Raw genomic sequence first — 16,838 nt, 5'->3', positions numbered from 1 at the left:
GCCCCAGGCCAGCCAAGGCAGGTGCCAGTGCCAGGGGGCCCCCTCAATCACCCCGCCGGTTGCCCCACGGATCGGCCCTGATCGCCGGCCAGGCCTAGGGACCCTACCCGTGCACGCATTTCATGCCCCGGGCCTCTAGTGGAATAATATTACCCATAATAATAATACCAGCCCCGCGGGGCTGTGCAGATGGTTAACCACAGAACAGTGTGAATGTTCAAAAGAATGTCACTCAGCCCCAAGAGCAGAGATAGAGCCGCCCTTGGGAGGAGGAGCCACCAGGACCCCCAGCAGAGACACCGGTGGGGCCCGGGGCAGGAAGGAACCCCTCGTTCAGGCCACATCCACGAAAGGTTTGCCTGAATGGAAATTGAAATGGAGCTCTGGGCCTTTCCTCTCTCTCTCGCCTGCAGACGATGGGCCTTACTCCAAAGGAGGCAAAGATGCAGGAGGAGCCGACGTGGCCCTGGCTTGCCGCAGACAGAGCATTCCAGGTAACGAACCCCTCTCCGTCCCCTTCCTCTTTCTCTGTCCTGGAGGCACAGGGAGCGCTGGGTGGGGGTCAGACAGCACTGGCTCTGCTGCTAACTTGCTCTGTGACCTTAGACCAACCACCTAACCTCTCTGATCTGTAAAAAGGAAATACCTCACCCAGCGTAACGCAGCCAAGGGCCCTGCTTACCACGGGTTAGCCTCACTTGCTTTGGAGCTGGGGCCCCCAAATGGCCCCATGCCGCCCCCTCACCTCCCATATGTCTGCAGAGGAGTTCCGAGGGGTCACCGTGGTGGAGCTGATCAAGAAAGAAGGCAGCACGCTGGGCCTGACCATCTCAGGCGGCACCGACAAGGATGGGAAGCCCAGGGTCTCCAACCTGAGGCCCGGGGGGCTGGCGGCCAGGTGAGAAGGGGGGCTGGTGGGGGCAGCAGGAGGGGGCTGGGGCCAGTGGAAAACATACTAGGGCTTTGGGTAAAGCAATCAAGCAGCTGTTTCCAGAAGCTCCCAAGAGCTCGGTGCCTGTGGGAGGAAGCCCTCTATGGGGGGGCTGTAACTCTAGGCCCCAGCTGCTTCTCTTTGCCTTTTCACCAGCTGCTCCCTTGGCCGCTGTGCCTCCTCTAGCCAGGCCCTCCAGGCCTTTGCCTATACAGTTCCCTCTGCCTGGAAGTCTCATTCCCCATGACATCCTCCTGGCAGACTCCCGTTCATCCCTCCACATTGCCTCTGGGAAGCCCCTAGCCCCAGGCTGGGACACCCGCTCTGCTCACACAGCCCCATGTGCCACTTGTGCACACATCGCCCTGGATTTCGCCATTGTGTTGGCTCCCTTGGACCATGAGTTCCTTGAAACCTGGGAGTGAGCCTCTCCATCGCTGCCTCTCTGGATGGGGAAGGCACGGATAAGTGTTCAGTTGAACAGAACAGATTAGTGGCGAAAAGCAGGAAGAGTGTTAGGACTAGCAAAGGAGGTGGTCTGGCCACTCTGCAGGCTCGTCTGGAGCTAGTTGGAGCTCTGAGGGTGACCCCCAGTAGGAGGGAAGGAAGGCAGACGGGCCTTGGGGGAAATGCCAGGCCTGGGTGTCAGACAGGTCTAGGTTAGCATCCACGCTCTCCTACTCACTCCCCGTGTGACCCCGGACATGGTCTGACCTCTGAGCCTACATTCCCCCTCTGTACAATGAGGATCCGGGGGACATAAGGATTCCATGGGAGGGTGGGTGTGAATGCTGGCGCCTGTCACCATGCCTGTGCTCTGGCCTCCTTGCTCCCAGGAGTGACCTGCTGAACGTGGGCGACTACATTCGGTCGGTGAACGGGATCCACCTGACCAGGCTCCGCCACGACGAGATCATCACCCTGCTCAAGAACGTGGGCGAGCGCGTGGTGCTGGAGGTGGAGTATGAGCTGCCCCCGCCCGGTGGGTGCCCTTGGACGGGGAACTTTCTCCACTGCCTTGGTTGTGGGTGGACACAGCTGCCTCCCCGCCAGGGCCTGGGTGGTGGGGATCGTGCCAGGTGGGGTAGGTGGGACCTGGAGCCTGACCACACACATCCAAGCCTCACCCAGAGGCTTTGCCTTCCACCGCAGTCTGCTGTCCCCAGGAGGTGGCAGGGCCCTGTTTATAACTCGCGGTCATATGACATATTTATTTGCAGATTTTTTTTCCTTTAAGGGGGCAAGTTTGGGGAACATTGGCTGAAAAAATTGTCCCCTGCCCTACCAGTCTCCCCACCGTACCACCCTGCATTGACTACCGTGGCCTAGCTCTGAATTTTCAAAGCTGGCCTTGAAATTGGGGTAACTGAATTCATCCCTGGCCTGAGCTCACCAGCCATGGATTCGAGCCTGAGTTCCGCCATCATCTCCGTGTGAGCGTGGGCAGGCCCTTTCCTCTCTCCAAGGGGTGGACTAAGTGGGTATTAGGAAAAGGGTCCCTCTCGGCCTCACTTGTCCTACCCGTTAAATGGGGAGGAATTTGCCCTTCCTATAGTCTCTGTGACTGGTCACCCAGCTCTCCTGGGACGAGCTTTGGGGACATCTGCCCGCTCAGTGATGTGACTGAGGGACTCAAAGGAGGCCTCCGTTTTTCTCTAGCCCCTGAGAACAACCCAGGGATCATTTCAAAGACCGTGGACGTCTCTCTCTACAAGGAGGGCAACAGCTTTGGCTTTGTCCTCAGAGGTCAGTGTTAAGAGTCACCCTTGGGCCGGGGGGGTGGGAACGTGGCTAATTCTAATTCTGTGTATGCTCTGTTTTGCTTTAATGAATCTGTGCATAAATCAGTATATCGTATATATATCTTGCTTCTGACTTGAAAGAACCCAGGACTATTAAGCCAAGTGTTAAATGGAAAATGCTGCCAAGCAATGAAATGCAGGTGGTGGAGGGGAGTGTGAGGGAAAAGTTGTGTCAGAAAATGGCGGTGCCACTGAGATTGAGAGCAACGTTGGGAGCTGCCTAGCAGTCAGGGCCAAGCGGGAAACAGGATGAGATCCGAGGAGAGGAGGCACGCCATTTAGCAGGGAGAGGGCTTCGGTCATGTCCTCTACCGGCTGGCGGGAGGTGGGATTTACAGCTGCTATCTCGTAGGCGGGTCTGTGAATAGCAAGGACCAGGTCCTCCAACAGATTTAATGAGGGGAGCCCGCTTAGGGCTTGGGTCCGGGTCTCTGGGCATCAGGAAAGGCAGGGATAGGTGATTTTCTGCCTCTTGCTGAACTCTGTCCAGGAGGGGCCCATGAAGACAGCCACAGGTGTCGCCCACTTGTCCTGACCTGTGTGCGCCCTGGGGGCCCTGCCGACAGGTGAGCCTGAGCCAGAGGAAGCCTTGCTGCCTCGCGCTGCGCTGACCAACCCCAGCTCCTTGTGGAGAAGGCAGAGCTGGGGCCTTTGTGCCCATCCTCCAGATGAGCACATTGAGGTCCAGAGAGAGCACACCCTTTGCCCATAGTCGCTCAGGGAGTGTTTGGTGGAGCCAGGACTAAACCCCAAATGAGAGAGACCCCAAGCTCTTTCTGCCCCAACGTTCTGTTGTTTCAGGGGGCCGCGGGAGGCGAGCCTTAGTATCACATTGCTCTTCCCTTCCCTGGCCTTAGTTTTCCTCTCTGTGGAATGGGTCCAATATTTTAGCCCCCAAGGTTTGGGGCCTGGTGATCGGCGTCACCGTGGCCCTCTGTAATTCAGCCCCCGCCCCCGCCCCCCAGTCCTGGCTGCACTGCCCACCCGGGCCCTGCCCCGACACGCAGGAGGGGAGAATGTGGAGGAGGAATGTGCCCAGTTCCCAGCGCCCGGAGTCCCAGTGGGAGATTCCTGGCCATTTTAAGAGCAGCCTGGAACGGCCTTGTCAGAAATCTAAATCTGTCCTGGAACAAGGCCCTGCAGCCAGCTATTCATAGAACCGCCCGGAATAGCCTTGGCCACCTGTTGGCGCAGGCATTCCAGGGCGGGGGTTTGACCCAAGCCGAGGTGAACCCCAGCTCAGGCCCCACCCTGGGCCCCCGGTGAATTGGTTCCCAGGCCCATTAGTCAGCAGGACAGAATCACTGCTGAGGAGCCAGGTGGGACGGTGGGAGGGACTCTCTACGATGGGCAGCGGGAGGCTTCCAGATCGCCCCACTGCTGACGCTGTGTGGCCCTGGCGGGGCTGCCGTCCTCTCTGGACCCTGGCGCTCTCTTCTGTCCCCGGGGCCGGAGGGAGGTGGTGGTCCGAGGGCCATCCCCAGCTCAGCCATGCTAGGGTGGAGCCAGGACTGAATTTCTTAAGCACCAGGTGGGGTGGGAGATGCCAGAGCTGACCCGATTCCTGTCTTCCCGCCCATGTATTCACCTGCACATTCCTAGTCGCTCATCCTGTCACGCCCTCATGCATTCCTTCATTCACCTGTCCCGTGGCTTTCTCCTTCACCCACTCCCTGCCCCTCCTCTGTCCTCTGGGCCCGCCTTTCCCAATGCCCTCTCGGCAGGGCTGTGCCCAGTGCTCGCGCCGGGCCAGGCTGGCTGACCGAGCCCTTCCCTGCAGGGAGGGCTCTCTGAAGGTGGGTGACAGGCTGCTCAGCGTTGACGGTTTCCCACTGCACGGGGCCAGCCTCGCCGCTGCCCTGGCCACTCTGCGGCAGTGCAGCCACGAGGCCCTCTTCCAGGTGGAGTATGACGTGGCCATTCCAGGTGAGCCGGGGGCCTGAGGGCTAGGGCGGGGCAGGAAGAGGCCCAAGGGTCGGGGAGCATGGAGTGGGCACAGATCCTCACCCCTGCAAAGGCTGGATGACCCGGGCCAGTCCCGTAGCTTCTCTGAGCCTCTCTGGGCAATAAGCACTACGTGCCAGGCATCGTTTGATGCAACGGGCATTCTGCTGAGGACACCACAGAGGTCTCCATTCTCATGAAGCTGACGTTCTGGTGGGGAGAGATGGGCAGCAACCAGAATGACTCAAATAGAGAGAGTGTCAGATGTCAGTAAGTGCTGTAAAAAAAGTTAGGGAGACAGATGGGAAAGGCCGGGAGGGACTTTCTAATTTGCAGCCACCGAGGGGGAGAAAGGCGATGGTGGCTGGACCAGGCTGGTGGCTGAGGAGCAACACAGTAGGGGTCAGATTCAGGAAATGTGACGGAGGCCGAGCGGGCCCGATTTGCTGGCGTTTGGACTTGGTAGTGGGACCGAGAGCAGAAGAGCTAGGTTTTGTTTGTGAGCCACTGGGCGGGTCAGCGGGTGCCGTTTTCTGAGGCGGGGAGGGTTCAGTGGACACGACAGCTCAGTGCCGGCCTGCAGCAGGCTGTCAGTAAATGTGAGCAAGGCAGCATTGTCCGGCAAAGCCCGCGGCCAGAGCCCCTCCGACCCAAATCCCTGCCCCTCCTCTGCCGCACAGGGGCTGTGTGCACTTGGACAAAGATAGCCTTCACCTCGCACCTCTCAGTTTTCCCATCTGTAAAATGGGTGCAGTGATCCCAGCCTGGCAATGAGGATTAAATCGAGACAGCAGAGTGAGGCTAGGGACGAAAGTGCTCAATATTTGCACTTCAAACTCTTCTTTCATTCCACGCGCCAGATACCGTGGCCAATGCTTCGGGGCCCTTGATAGTGGAAATAACCAAGACGCCGGGGTCCGCCCTGGGAATCTCGCTCACCACTGGCTCCCACCGGAACAAGCCAGTCATCACCATCGACCGCATCAAGCCGGCCAGCGTGGTGGACAGGTGAGGCCCGTGCTGGGCACTGCCATGGTGAAGAGGGTCGGCAGGGGAAGAGGCCACCCAGGCCAGCTTTCCTCCCCCGCCCCCCATCTGGCCAGGAGCGGAGCGCTGCATGCTGGAGACCACATCCTGTCCATCGACGGCACCAGCACGGAACACTGCTCGTTGCTCGAGGCCACCAAGCTGCTGGCCAGCGTGTCAGAGAAAGTGCAACTGGAGATCCTGCCTGCGCCCCAAAGTCGGCGGCCCCTGAGGCCCTCAGAGGCAGGTGGGTCCCCTTGGAGGGTCTCAGGGCACATCATATGTATCAACTCATTCTGATCCCTCCCCATTGTCCTAGGACAGTGGTTGGCAAACTCATTAGTCAACAGAGCCAAATATCAACAGTACAACGATTGAAATTTCTTTTGAGAGCCAAATTTTTTAAACTTAAACTTCTTCTATCGCCACTTCTTCAAAATAGACTTGCCCAGGCCGTGGTATTTTGTGGAAGAGCCACACTCGAGGGGCCAAAGAGCTGCATGTGGCTCGCGAGCCGCAGTTTGCCGACCATGGTCCTAGGAGGTGGCCACTGTCTTAGTCCCATTGTACAGATAGTGACCATGAGGCACAGTGGGGTTAAGTGACTTGTCCGAGTGTCGCCAAGCCCCAGGTGAGGGTAGGGGTGCTGTGCAGGGAGGCAGAATCCATGGGCTGAGAGAGTTGGGTCCTCACCCTCCTTCCATGGACTGGACCCCTCAAAGCCCCGCAGCAGAAGGAAGAGCCCAGATACATGGCAGCCAGTTTGGGTGATCAGGTGGGGCAGGTGGGGAGGCGGGATCTCTGGGGTCCTCAGGGGAGCAGATGCTTAGATGGAGTTGGAGGCAAAGAATTCAACGGGGCGGGGAAGGCCTGTGAAAGGTGGAAGAGGGAGGATGCAGGTCTGAGCAAGACTCCGCCAACCCAGCAGGAGGCCTGGACACAGGCTGCCCTGAGAGCCCAGCAGGGGGCAGGCATGGCCAGGCCCTGGGACCCTGAGGCTGCCCAGGCTCCAGAGCCAGTCGCCTGTTCCAATCTTCCCCCACTGCCTCCCACTGCGGGCCTTGGCTGGGCCTGCTTTTCCTCCCCGGCGCCTGCTGCCACACGGCTGAGCCCCGAGCACAGTGCCCAGCACATCATGAGCAGCACATCACTGAGCCCCGAGCACAGCGCCCGGGACGCACGAGCAGAACCCTGACTGCCTCCCTTGGCTCAGGGGACGCTCAGGATCTGTGGTCCGGCTTTCCTCACTTCGTCTGCAGATGGGAGCGTAGCCTCAGGAGGGCGGGGGGCCGGGCGGGGGGGGAAGGCAGGCGTGGTGAGTTCAGACTCCATCAGCCCCTGCGCACACACCTCTCTCTCTCTCTCTCTCTCTCTCTCTCTCTCTCTCTCTCTCTCTCTCTCTCTCATCTTCCTCCAATGGCCACAGTGAAGGTGCAGAGAAGTGAGCAACCCCATCGCTGGGCCCCCTGCGTGCCCTCCTGCCACAGCCCCCGGCCCGGCCACTACCGGACAACACCCACCTGGTCCGCACCTGCCGGCCAAGACCAGAGCCGATGTAACGTGCCCACCTGCTGTGGCTTGTGCATGTTTCATGGGGGAGGAAACCTAGACTCAGAGAAATTAGGGCCCTGCCCAGCGTCACCTCGCACGTTCGTGGTGAGATGGGTCCCTGTCCTGGCAGCTGGGTTTCCCTGGGTCTGTGAAAACCCTGCAGTTTTTGAGGCCCAGAGGTCACACGGCAAGTGGTCGGCGGGGGGATGGGAAAAGGCATCTCCGTGTCTCCCTGTGGTTGGGTGGCGGCACCCACTGGGCAGTGAGGGGGAGGGCCCTGCTGGGGTTCACGGACTGTGCTCTCATCTCCCCAGCCCTATCCTCGACGCCATTTTCCTCGCCGATCATGAACCACACCATGCCCTGCACCCACCCCAGCACCCTTCCCCGCGGGTCCCAGCCCATGAGCCCCCGGACCACAATGGGGCGGAGGAGGCAGCGAAGAAGGGAACACAAGAGTTCATGTAAGCCACAGCCCTGCCAAGTGGGAATCACGGCTCCATTGCACAGATGAGGAAACTGAGGCTCAGAATGGGCCCTGACTTGGCTGGCACCAGAGCGAGCCAGAACTCCCGCTCCCTGGTCCCTCTGGCTCCAGGTCCGTGGGCCCGGGGCTGGGCTGGCTCCCACGGAAGGCCTGGCTGGGGCGGCCCCACTGAGTGCCGTGCCCACCCGCCCCGCAGTGTCTCTGGCCTCCAGCACGGTGGGGCCAGGCGGGCAGATCGTGCACACGGAGACCACGGAGGTCGTGCTCTGCGGGGACCCCCTCAGCGGCTTCGGCCTCCAGCTCCAGGGCGGCATCTTCGCCACCGAGACCCTGTCCTCCCCGCCCCTGGTGCGCTTCATCGAGCCTGACAGCCCGGCAGAGAGGTGAGCCTCCTGCCCCCTCCCCACGCGGCCTGCCGCTCTTCCGTGGGCGCTCACGGGCAGCCAGGGAAACCGAGTCCCACACCAAGCCTGGCTGCACACGTTATCTCACTCAACCATCACAGCAACGTCACCACCAGCCCCTTTTATAGATGAGGAAACCGAGGCGCAGAGAAGCTGCTTCACTTGCCCAGGGTCACAGGACTCGAGCCCCTGTCGGTCTGAGCTCAGAGTCCTCTCTATATGTACACCTTGTAAGGCACGGCATCACCCCCATTGGACAGACAGAGAAACTGAGGCCCAGCAAGGACCCTTAGCCAGAGCCACAGGGTGAACCGCCTGAGGCTCTCTAGCTGGAGCGGGGGCAGGGCTGACTCACACCTGCGGGGTGTGCCAGTGATGGAGCTGCTTCTCTCTGCGGGGCTGCCTGCGGTTCAGGTGTGGGCTGCTGCAGGTGGGGGACCGTGTTCTGTCCATCAACGGCATCGCCACGGAGGATGGGACGATGGAGGAAGCCAACCAGCTGCTGCGGGATGCCGCGCTGGCCCACAAGGTTGTGCTGGAGGTCGAGTTCGACGTGGCAGGTGCGTGCGTGCCCCTCGCCGCCTCCTCACGCTTCGGAACCCTCTGCTCCCGCCTCTCTGTGCTGCTCTCGCCTGGCGCCCAGGTGCGCGCCTGAGCACTCCCTGCGGGGAGGAAGGCACTGGCCGGAGGAAGGAGTTCCACGCTCACCAGGGTCAGGGTGGATTTTGCACCAGAACCCGGGTTAGAATTCCGGCCCTGTGATCTGGACAGTCTGTGACCTTGGGCAGAACACAGTTTCCCCAACTGTGAAATAGTGACTGGAATCCTTTCACTACGGGGGATGTTGCTTGTGTTCGAGATGAGATAAATCACGTGAACACGCCCAGCTAAGGCTCGGGAAATCATCCCTGGATCCACATGGGGCTGGGCTTGGCTACGGGGAACCCCCAGCCGGCAGGCGTGAGGCCGGGGTTCCAGTCCCGGGTGCCTCTTTGACCGGGTGGATTGGTTGTCGTGAACCAATCCGTCGGCTCACGTGCCTCCGTTTTCGCATCTCCCAGGTGTAAGGAGCAGGATGGGGTTGGTCCCTCCCAGCCGGAAGGGACGGGAATAGAGGTGGGGCTAGGTCTCACCTGGGTCCACCTCTGTTTGTACCCAGAGTCTGTCATCCCGAGTAGCGGCACCTTCCACGTGAAGCTGCCTAAGCGGCGCGGTGTGGAGCTGGGCATCACCATCAGCTGTGAGTCCCCTTCCCGCTGTGCCGTCCCCTCCTGCCCGTCCCGCCTGCCCCTGGGCGCCCAGGGAGCCCACCCGCTGGGAGAAAGGATACACCTCCTGGCCCCGGGGCGAGGCTCTGGGGGAGGACGGGCTGACCGGGGTCCCCTGCGCCCTGCACTGCCCCGCTCTCGCCATAAGCAAGTCTGGAGCTTCTCAAAGCCTTAGGCTCCTGTTCTGCTCAAGGGGAGTCTGCAGGGTGTCCCGACGGGGTGACGTCCCAGGGCCCGTGAAGCCCTCTGTGACCTGGTCTCCGTGACTTCTGACATTGCCTCCGCCCTCTGCCTGGCCACCCCGGCCACTGCGGGCCTCCGGCTGCCCCCTGGCCAGGCTGTATTCCTCCTGGCCTCGGGCCTTCGCACCGGCTGCTCCTTCTTCCCCACCCCCTTCAGGCCTTTGGTCACCTGCCACTTGGGCAAGGCCCTGCCCACCACCTGACTTTAAATGGCACTGCCCTCTGCATGGTCCCTGTCCTTTATTTCCCTCCGCAACACGCTTTATCACCTGACACGCTCCCTTTAAATTGTGCTGATTATCTGTGATTGGCAGTTCCAGGAGGCCAGGGGTCTTTGTCTGGTTTGTTCCCTGCTGTTTTCCTTCCTGGCACATAGTCGCTACTCAGTGAATTTTCATCCAATGAGTGAACGAATAATTCAAGGATGAATTGATGAGTTGAGAAAATGAGGCTGACTGGGGCCTGGGAGTCAGGAGCCTGGCTCAGCCCAGCTCTGTCCTGGGGACCCTCAGGGGGAAAAAGCTAGGTTGAGGGGAGTGGAGACCCCACCCACCTGGCCGCAGCATCACTCCCCGCTGCTCAGGTGGCCTCCTGGCAGGTGTCCACTCTGGCGAGGGCAGCACACACATGGGTGGACTGACCACAGGGCAGACAAGGGACGCTGGGACACCATTTCCCAAGGACTGCCTTCTGAGAACAGGTGACCAGTGCTGCGTTCCTGTGCGGAATGATCCGCAGCCCCACCCCAGGGCTTGATGGAGGGGCAGCTGTCCCGGGGTGCTGCTGCAGCTCCCTCCTGCCCCAGGCTCCGCAGTCGATGGAGGTGGGGGTTTAAGCCATCCAGAAGCGGGGAAGCTGCCTCCAGCCCAGGCGCCTCTGGGCAGGGCCACCGGGTGCAGTTGCACAGGTTGTACTTGACACAAGGATGCCCATTCAAGGCAGACTTACAATTTCCTTACGCTTTCTCAAGAGTGATGGGAAGGGGCACTTTTGTCTCACGTGCGAAGATGCCACACGGGCCAGGAGGCAGTCCTACCACCTGCTCACTAGTGGGAAGGCCCATTAGCCCAAATGGATTCTTTCCTCAAGAAAACCAGCCATTCCTACCACACACATTGCCTGAGGTCCCATTCCCCAGGAAACAGCTGCGCAGACAAGGAGTTACATGCAGGGGGTTCCCGAGGAGGCCTCTTAAGATCAGCACCTGTTGCAGTGAGGGAACAGGACTGGGCACCGGGAGACATTGAGCGGCAATGCAGTGGCAATAGAGGCTCAGCCAGTCCCACTGGAGAGCTCTCAGCTGGGCGGCCTGAGCTGAGGCTGGAGCCAGGCCTTGGCATCACCTCCTGGGCCAGCCATTGATGTAGGCGGCACCGGGAGCGGCATCACCTCAGGGGAGGCTGCTCCCTTGGCCAAAGGGGTTTCCAGAATGGGATCCTGCGGTGAGCCGTCAGGAGCCAGCAGTCCCGGGTACTGGCCCTGTGCCAGGTGCTGGGAACACAGACACCAGCTACCCGCAAGGAGCTCACAGTTTGCTGGGGGATGGGCAAGAGGAAAAAATGGCTGATGTGGATTGAGCCCCTACTATGTGCCAGGAGCCTGCATTATCTAGTTTAATCTCATGATGCCCCTGTGAGGTGTGTGGCATCACCCCCATTCTGCAGAAGGGAAACTGAGGCACAGAGAGTTGAGCTGATCTGCTCACAGCCACCCAACCAGGCAGCAGTGGGAGCAGGGCTTGCGGCCCCAAGTCCATGCCCCAATCCTGGGTCCCCCCGCCCAAGGCTGAGTCATGGCCTCTCTTCCTCCAGCGGCCAGCAGGAAGCGAGGGGAGCCCCTGACCATCTCTGACATCAAGAAAGGCAGTGTGGCACACAGGTAGGGGCGCCCCTGGGCCCGGGGTGGGGTGAGTAGGCAGTGGGGGTGGGTAGGGCACTGGCATACGCCAGGTTCCATCCTGCCACACACCCCTGCTCATGCAGGACTGGCACCCTCGAGCCAGGGGACAAGCTGCTGGCCATCGACAACATCCGCCTGGACAACTGCGCCATGGAGGACGCCGTGCAGATCCTGCGGCAGTGTGAGGACCTGGTGAAGCTGAAGATCCGGAAGGACGAGGACAACTCTGGTATGGCCCCACCCTGCCCTGCCCCGTCTCGAGGTCCCCCAGACCAGCGGTTCCCAGCTGGCAATTCGGGGCTCCCTCTGGCCGAGGAGGGATGGTGGTGGTGCCACCTGAGAGCTGGCTGGTGGAGACTCCTTGACTGGACAGATGCAGGGAGGGGCAGCACCACAGACTCCTCACTGCCCCTGGAGCCCTCCTGGGCCCTTGTGAGTCCGTGGGGGTTTGAGTCACCACCTGGATCCCCCATGCCACACACAGAGCTTAGCAGGAGTGGCCCGAGGGAGCAGCTGTGAGAGAGGAGTGGGTGGGGTGTGAATGACGGACGGGATGCACCGCTACGTGGGTGGATGTGCGAGTGAATACGCAAACCCTGCAAATTCAGACACAGCTGAGGCCAGACGGTGACGTAAGCGAGTGGCCTGACAGAAGGTAAGAAAAATGGTACAGGTTGGGAGGCAAAAGGGAAGGTGAGGGTTGGGCCACCGAAGGGCAAATCCCTTATTCAGAGGCGCAGTCCCCAACTGCTGCCTGGGAAAGGGGGTCTCTTGTGGGCCGATTTTTTTTTTTTTTTAAGAAAAGTTGGAAATCTGGTTTCTTCTTATCACGGTTAGCATTATCACGATCATTTTTTTTCTTTTGTGTGGCCTGTGGAATCTACATTTTAAAATGTTTGTTCCATGCTTCTTTCTTTTTCTAAATGGTGTTTGGGTGGAAGAAAGCATTCTGGAGGCAGACGATGGCCTCAGGGTCCCCCGGTTGTGCCATCTGCTGTCATAGCACGAGTGAATGTATGAATTAATGGATGAGTGAGTGGATGAGTATGAGTGAGTAAGTGCACGGAGGTTTTGGGGGCTGGGGGTACCCGGCTGCTGGATCCTGCCCCTGATGGGTGTCACCCTTGCAGATGAGCAGGAGACCACGGGTGCCATCAGCTACACAGTGGAGTTGAAACGCTACGGGGGCCCCCTGGGCATCACCATCTCGGGCACGGAGGAGCCTTTTGACCCCATCGTCATCTCGGGCCTCACCAAGCGTGGTCTGGCTGAGAGGTGAGCGGGGCTCTGTAGGGACACACTCGGGGGCCAGGGGCAGACTGGATTCTGGCCTTTGTTCCAGCATCTATGCTCTGGGGGGCATGGGGCCTGTCCCTTCCCTTTCTGAGCCTCATTTCCACTGTCGGGCTAGCGTCCTGCAGACTTCCCAGCTCCAGGTCAGTGCTGGACAATGTGCTGGTCCTCTGCTCCCTCCCTTGCTGGGCAGTCAGCACGGTGAGCCTTTTTGGAGCACCTGTGTGCCTTCAAAGTACAGGGGCCGTGCCCCGTACCCTGGCTCCCAGCACCCGGATCCCGGCACGGCCTGGGACTTTTCCTGGCACATGGAGGCCTGCCCCTGCTATCCTCTCCCCTGGAAAGTGTCCCCAAAACTGTGGCAGCTGGAAGGGGGGATGTCCCAGGTTCTTCGGTGGGTTGGGGGAGCTGATAGATCTGGGACCCAGAGGTGGAAGGATTCACAGGTCGGCCACGCCAGTGTGGGTGAGAGGGTGCATTCTCCCTTCAGCTGTGCAGCAGCTCCCAGCACTGAGAAGAGCTGGTTGTGAAGGGGGAGCCTGACCAGGCTGGAGGGGCACGGTGGGTCCCTGGAGGACACAGTGCAGGAGGGGCCACACAAGGAGAGGGTGCAGCTGAAGGATGGGAGGGATTCTGGAGCTGAGGCTCCACGGGACAGCTCCCTGTGGTGTCCCCGCTCCTCGAGCGCCCCCTGCTGGCCATCTGGTAGACTGCAGAGGCCAGTGTGGACCGTTCTGACATCAAATGTCTTCACTCCCACGATTGCTGGGCACTTACAGTGTGCCAGCCCATTCTGGGTGCCTGGGGATTGGGGACGGGGACGCAACACACAGTTCCCTCTGCCTTCATTGGGCTGATCTAGCTTGCCGTCCAACTGCAATATAATGCAAGCCACCAATTCATTTATAAGCTTTCTAGTAGCCGCATTGGAAAAGCAAAAAGGAACAAAATGAATCTTAAAATATCCCAACATGTAATCAACATAAAAGTTATTAACAAAATATTTTACATTAATTTGTTCATACCACATCCTCAGCGTCCGGTGTGCATTTGACACTTTCAGCACATCTCCTTTCAGGCCAGCGCATTCCAGGGGCCTGGTCGCTGCCCGTGGCTGGTGGCACAGCTCGGACCTCCCTCCCCGAATCTGCCGGTCCCTGCCTCACTCACTCCCAGGCCCCAGGGGAGCTTGCTGGGCAAAGCTGAAGATAAGGGCACTGCGGGATGGATCCGCTGTGAGCTCCCACCTGCGGGGAGGGAACATCTAAACTTGGGGTTTAACCCTTTGCACTCGCTTGCTTTTTTCTCGATTCCTTTATTCTAATGCTAACCATGTCGAGTCACACTCGACATCCGAGTGCAAAAGGTTAAGACCCCCGCCCCAGTCCTCTACCTCTTTTTCCCCCACCTGGGTCAAGTGCATCCTCAGCAGATGCTTAACTTCTCTCCCCACCCTCAGTCCTGGCTGCTCCTCAGAATCACCTCCCCCCGCCCCAGTCCCACAGATTTAATTGTCCGGGGTGGGGCCCAGCGTCTGCATTTTTAGACAGTTCCTCAGGTTATTCTAAATAGTGTTTGGGCAGAAAACCACTGGGCCCTGGGATTTTGCTCATTCTCTAGGTGGGGAAACTGAGGCACAGGGAGAGGGAACTGCTGGATGGAAACATTAACCCATTCTACTCATCCATCCTTCAATATTAATTTGATAAAATATGTATTATCGCCCCTATTTTATAGAGGCGGGAACTGAGGGAAGTTAAGAAACTAGCCCAAGATCATGTAGCTAGAATTTGGCAGCTAGTTTGTGGGATTCAAACCATGCTCAAAACTCATGCTTGACATGGGTTCCAGAAGCTAACTTTAGAGTTAGGCAGAATAATCCCTTCCCAGACACTAGACGTTATACTTCTGTTAATGCAACTCGCAATCGCACTTGCCGACTTTTTGCAGCTCGGTTTACCCGAGGCCACAGCCAGGCGTGTGCCTTGGGGCTCCTGGTTTCCCCAGGGCATCTCCTCACTCTGAAACCCCGAGTGTCTAACTCGTATCCTCTGCCCTGTGCCTCCTCCCCAGGACTGGCGCGATCCACGTTGGGGACCGTATCTTGGCCATCAACAGCGTTAGCCTCAAGGGCCGGCCGCTGAGTGAGGCCATCCACCTCCTGCAGGTGGCTGGTGAGACCGTCACCCTGAAGATCAAGAAGCAGCTGGACCGTGAGCCTCACCTTACTCCCTGGGACCGTCCGGCCCGTTTAAGAAGGGAGGGCTTTGTGCCTCTGGGCCAGGCTTTGTGTGCCCATCACACTGAATCCCTGCTGACCCCTGTGGAGGGGGGTGGATACCTGAGACATTGAGGAGACAAGACTCAGAAAGGGGAGAGCTGGGCCCAAGGTCACACAGCTGGCGTGGGGCAGAGTCTGGGTCTGAACCCTGTTCATCACCTTCTGCCTCTTAAGACTGCTTGTTGCACCTCGTGGTCATCACGTGTGCATTCCTCAGCTCCCCCCGAATTTGTCCCGTGTGTCTTGGCAGGCGTGCAGTGGGAGGAGCCTGAGCTTTGGGGTCTTCCTTCTAATCTGGGCTCCACCGTTGCTCCCCATGTGACCTTGAGCATGTTGTTCAGCTTCCCCGAGCCTCAGTGGTCCCATCTGTGAAATGGGTTTGCCTGTCCGTGTGGCACCTCCCACTTGTCAGACTGCCCAGCAGCAGGCTAAGGGGGCTCAGTGCCTGTGGTTCCCAAACCAGACTCCGGGGGGCGGACACCGAGGCTTTCTGAGCACCTCTGTACCTCCCGGGTCAGAGGCCAGTGGCAGCGATCCCCCCCCCATTTCCTCCTAGGCCCACTCGCACCTCACAAGTCGGGCAGCTTCAGCGAGCCCAGTGATGCGGACGAGGACCCGCCAGAGGCGCTCAAAGGAGGACAGCCGACAGCCCGGTTCTCGCCCGCTGTGCCGAGCGTGGACAGCGCCGTGGAGTCCTGGGACAGCTCGGCCACAGAGAGTGGTTTTGGGGGCCCAGGTAACACCGCGGAGCCCTTGGGCAAGCAACGTGCTCTCTCTGGGTCCCCCCAACGGCCAGGCCTTTGCAGCGCGCTTCCCTGGGCCGCGTCCTCCTTACTCCGCTCCTCGCTCCATCCTCTAGGGACACGTTCCCTGAAGGCAGATCTGATTGGGCCCCATTGGCCATTCTCAGGCCCCTCACTCCTCAGGTCACGGACACAGGCCTTCACACACCATTTGAGTAGCTCCCACAGCACCCTGCTGTGAGGTTCGAGACCACACGCGCCTTCCTCCTGCCGTCCCTCTCCTCCTAGCCGGATGCCAGCACAGCAGGTGCTCGGTCAGTGTTCACGGCACCCAGTTGGAGATGGGAAGGCAGGAAACTCCTTCCACCCCATCCTGCACCGTCCAGCCTGAGGTGGAGACCTCCAGGGGCCCTCCCAGGACACAGATGCCCCGTCCATCTATGCTGAGGCCCAGGGGTGGCCCTGGGTGGGACAGGGAGCATTTGAGTCCGGTGGTGGGCCTTCTGGTTTCTGTGACCCAGAGCCACAGGGACTCCCTAACGCCCAGCTCAGGGAGCGAGTGGCGTGATGCCTCTGGGTGGCCTCGGTGCCTCCCAGCCCTGGTCCTCGCTCTCTGGGTCTCGGCTTTCCCATCTCGAGCCCTTGGTCAGCATCTGTCACCTCAACCCCAGGCAGGACCTCCGGAGCTCTCGCAGGCAGGGAGAGAAGGATGGTCAAAATACTGAACCTCCTCTCAGCCAGGGTCAGCCCAGCCCCGCCCAGCCCCGGGGAGCTAGGGCAGGGTCCTGGATCCCCCGCATTAACTCCTCCACCGGATGATTGGGAAAGTCACGGTTTCTCAGATGGGGACCTGGGTGGCAGGAGCCCTCAGGGCACGCTGGGTGTCATGCTGGCCCAGAGAGGGCACAGACATATTCAGGGTCACCCAGCGCTGCTAGGAGTGGGCTGGGAAGGAGGGCACACGAAG

At 59.9% G+C, this 16,838-nt stretch overlaps 1 protein-coding gene across 3 annotated transcripts in view; it reads left to right on the top strand.

Moving 5' to 3' along the window:
* Positions 1-16,838, top strand: part of GRIP2 (glutamate receptor interacting protein 2) — a gene marked incomplete at its 5' end in the record, with an annotated part of 76,788 nt that overhangs the window by 52,020 nt on the left and 7,930 nt on the right. For all 3 annotated transcript variants that reach the window (XM_079794367.1, XM_079794366.1, XM_079794368.1), the window contains 18 exons: positions 414-494; positions 763-898; positions 1,768-1,913; positions 2,591-2,677; positions 3,224-3,299; positions 4,514-4,659; positions 5,538-5,685; positions 5,781-5,950; positions 7,130-7,258; positions 7,569-7,718; positions 7,938-8,124; positions 8,560-8,705; positions 9,305-9,385; positions 11,467-11,533; positions 11,638-11,783; positions 12,685-12,829; positions 14,921-15,060; positions 15,685-15,864. In XM_079794367.1, the coding sequence (XP_079650493.1) occupies positions 414-494; positions 763-898; positions 1,768-1,913; positions 2,591-2,677; positions 3,224-3,299; positions 4,514-4,659; positions 5,538-5,685; positions 5,781-5,950; positions 7,130-7,258; positions 7,569-7,718; positions 7,938-8,124; positions 8,560-8,705; positions 9,305-9,385; positions 11,467-11,533; positions 11,638-11,783; positions 12,685-12,829; positions 14,921-15,060; positions 15,685-15,864 (2,361 nt within the window). The remainder of the gene's footprint in view (positions 1-413; positions 495-762; positions 899-1,767; positions 1,914-2,590; positions 2,678-3,223; positions 3,300-4,513; positions 4,660-5,537; positions 5,686-5,780; positions 5,951-7,129; positions 7,259-7,568; positions 7,719-7,937; positions 8,125-8,559; positions 8,706-9,304; positions 9,386-11,466; positions 11,534-11,637; positions 11,784-12,684; positions 12,830-14,920; positions 15,061-15,684; positions 15,865-16,838) is intronic.

The sequence above is a fragment of the Cnephaeus nilssonii genome (genome assembly GCF_951640355.1).
Source record: "Cnephaeus nilssonii genome assembly, chromosome: 17".
NCBI lineage: Eukaryota > Metazoa > Chordata > Mammalia > Chiroptera > Vespertilionidae > Cnephaeus > Cnephaeus nilssonii.
This window is presented reverse-complemented; position numbering and strand designations above follow the sequence as displayed.